Here is a 3,110-nt window from a genome sequence, read left to right on the forward strand (position 1 = left end):
TGTTCACAGCAGATGCCTACTTTAAACATGCCAAGTCCAGCTTAGTGATCTGTAGGCATGGATCGCTCACAGATGGGGCCTATCTTACATGGCAAAGTCCAGGTTTTTTTTTTTTTTTTTCCCCACAATGGTAAAGCAATCCAATCCCATCACACCAGATATAAGGATTCTGAGAGTTTGACACAATTTTAGGCGAGTGCCATCAGACCAGGATTTTTCAAGGATCATACTCTTTAAGTGTGCTTTCTAAATTTTTTAGTGATTGAAAACCACTAAAATTGAAAACTAGCGCACATAATTTCAAGATAGACAAGAGAATCAAAATGATCAAAATAACAGAAACACATAAAGCAATCCAGCTTTAACTACTAACATATGATGAACAAAAGCTACAAGAAGTCATCCGTTAAAGCCATTACCGTACCCCTTCATGTAAAGAGATAATGGAAGCACCACATTTGAATTTACTCTGCAATAAAGAGTCTGTCTCTCATTATCAGTGATTTGGTTCAGAGTTCCTGTTCATCCTCCACGTCTATGCCAAGAAGTTTAGCCAACTCTCCACTTTCATATGCTTCAACAGTATCTGGAATCAATATGCCAATGAGTTTCAAACTAGGATTTGTATGACACCTTTTCTTTTGAATGTTAGGCATACTGCCCAATTGATGACACAAAGTTGTGTCAAGCCCTGCCCAACAATTGATTGGATACCCAATAATTCGCTCTTATTTAACTTATGAAGCTACAGAATTGCAAGGATGTTATGTTTTTGTTTAGAAGGTTTAAAGAGTTACTATTGTTTAGGTAGTTATCATTTTTATAACCGTTCAACCATCAATAGCTGCTATCTATGATACTTATGCATGCAGCAAACACCCAACAGATGTAGTTATGATATATTTAGAATTTTAAATTCACAACAGCGCATACACGGCTGAGTCCCCATGATGCACCCACTGAGAAGGGTTTAGTTGCCATTCTTTCATGTAATTTTCAGTTTTGCCAATCAAGGGTATATGTGGGGTCACATGCAACTGAGTCTAATTCCTAGTTAGTATTGATGTTTGTGTTATTAAGAGTCCATGGTTTTCTATTAGTCGAGGCTGTGGTTTCTTAGACTCTTTTAAGTTTAGGTTTATTAGCTAGCTTTTATTTGGGTAAAGTCAATTCTCATTTATCTTTCATATTATTGGAAGATTTTTACTAGCCAGGAAGTCTATTTGAATCTATAAACATTCTCAATTGTGCTCAAACCCCATGTTTATGTGAAAACATGAAACTCAATGCCCACATCCACTGATTATAGGTGTTCTAGTGATCTCCCGTTAAAATCATATAGCAATTTTACAAGTAAAGGCAGTATAAATTTGTTTCCAAAGGAAGATGAACTTACCATCTGAGCCTCCAATGTGCTTTTCATTTATGAACACCTGGGGCACAGTACGCCTCCCAACAATATCTCTTAGGGCATCCTGAATGTCCGAGCCATCCTCTGCAAGATACAGAGCCAACATATATCAATAACATCCATCATACCCAAACCATGTGCATACATAGGCGTGCACGCTACTTCACAGAGCTTTCGTCTAGTGGAAGCTACCAGAAAAGGCCATGCTAGCATCCAACTCAGCTTATAAGAATCCGAGTTAGAGCAATTACATTATATACGGAGTCAAGAAAGCTGAATTTTTAATCCTACAAACTGGAACTTAATATGTAACATTGAGCAATGCATATTCATATAACTCAGCAGAAAGTTCTCCAGTCCATTCAACAGCCATTGCTTTTACTTTTTACTTTACAATATCAGTTACTAATAAATCAAGATCCTTGAATATTATCCTTATTATGCCACCTATGAAAATTCAGTAAGGAATTTGTGAACATACCTCTCTGATCGAGTTCAACAACATGTGGTACTTGTTTTAACTCTTTGAAAACATTTTTGGCCTTTCTACAGTAACTGCATCAACAAATGGGGAGAATAAAAGACCACAGACAGAAAAAGGTGAGCAAATAATTCATAAAATATTATTGAAATATTTCATAGGCTTCAAATGAAACTTGCTCACTGAAAAAAGAAAGAACAACTTGAAATTTTCCCCTGGGTGCTTGTTACTTGAGATTTAGACTTTCTTATGACATTAAGAAAGTCTAAATCTCAAGTAACAAACACCCAGGGGAAAATTTCAGCAGCTTACAATTATTGCCTGAAATCTGTCTTTTACATAGCATCTCGTCTTAATTGGTTCTCTAGCGATGAAAATTTAACTACCAAATGACCAGAAGCCCTTAATCCAAAAATGTTTAAACAAAAGCAAGCAGAGGTTGTCTTAAGAAACCAATTTATGGGATCAGATTCGAAAACCCATAAAATCAAAGTGGACTGATTCAACCTTTTTATGTGATGTTCAGATTACCCATCTCAGATTCACAAAAGAACTTGAGAAGCTATAATGGCAATACATCAAAACTAGCCCAGCCGTTGCATTCAATTGGAAGAATTAAAGAGATATTGTATAAGCAAGCAAATAAGGAAGGAATTGGGAGAAACTGAATGCTATAAAATGACAACATTGGTTCCAATAAAATCAAATATATCCAAGATCTTCAAATTGCAGTGAAAAATCAAGAAGATGGATGGAGGAGAGAGAAGAGAGTACGGGCAATAGGATTTGGAAAAGATGACGATCTTGTAGGAAGAGATGGTCTTCTTGACGAAGGCAGAAGCAGCCTCAGGCGTCGATGATGATACCCAAGAGAGGGATGCAGCTATTGTTATTACTAACAATGGTAGTATTATCGTTCTCGCCGCCATGGAAGCACAGTAACTCTCTCTCTCTCTCTCTCTCTCTCCCAACACTTGGAAAAGAAATCTACGCAATAGTGAACAAAAGAAGCTTTCGCCTTCGACGGAGGATATATTCTTAGAAAGTGGAAAAATGGAGATGACATCATTCAAAATGAAACGACAATGTATTGATCTGCCAAAGCGACGCCATTTTAGATGACATCATTCAAGATGACGTCATTGCATTTGAGTAAGTTTTGAAGCTTCTCATTTTCAGTGACAAAGTTAAAATAAATTTTATTAAAAATTTCTGTGC

The 3,110-nt window shown here is 36.5% G+C and overlaps 1 protein-coding gene across 1 annotated transcript; it reads right to left on the reverse strand.

Moving 5' to 3' along the window:
- Positions 1–308: 308 nt before the first annotated feature.
- Positions 309–2,899, reverse strand: LOC132189967 (glutaredoxin-C4-like). The gene is made up of 4 exons (XM_059604831.1): positions 2,667–2,899; positions 1,893–1,966; positions 1,397–1,495; positions 309–586 (listed from the first exon to the last, which is right to left on the reverse strand). The coding sequence occupies exons 1-4, from the start codon at positions 2,819–2,821 to the stop codon at positions 510–512; spliced, it is 405 nt and encodes a 134-aa protein (XP_059460814.1). The 5' UTR covers positions 2,822–2,899; the 3' UTR covers positions 309–509.
- Between the last annotated feature and the right edge of the window lie 211 nt (positions 2,900–3,110).

The sequence above is a fragment of the Corylus avellana genome, chromosome ca8 (genome assembly GCF_901000735.1).
Source record: "Corylus avellana chromosome ca8, CavTom2PMs-1.0".
Classification (NCBI taxonomy): Eukaryota; Viridiplantae; Streptophyta; class Magnoliopsida; order Fagales; family Betulaceae; genus Corylus; species Corylus avellana.

Excerpts from the sequence above, each read along its gene's own strand:
- LOC132189967 (XM_059604831.1), bottom strand. The coding sequence starts at position 2,821 with ATGGCGGCGAGAACGATAATACTACCATTGTTAGTAATAACAATAGCT. Across the intron at positions 1,496-1,892 it reads TGTTGAACTCGATCAGAGAG|AGGATGGCTCGGACATTCAG; the intron begins GTATGTTCACAA and ends TGTATCTTGCAG. Across the intron at positions 587-1,396 it reads GCACATTGGAGGCTCAGATG|ATACTGTTGAAGCATATGAA; the intron begins GTAAGTTCATCT and ends TATTGATTCCAG.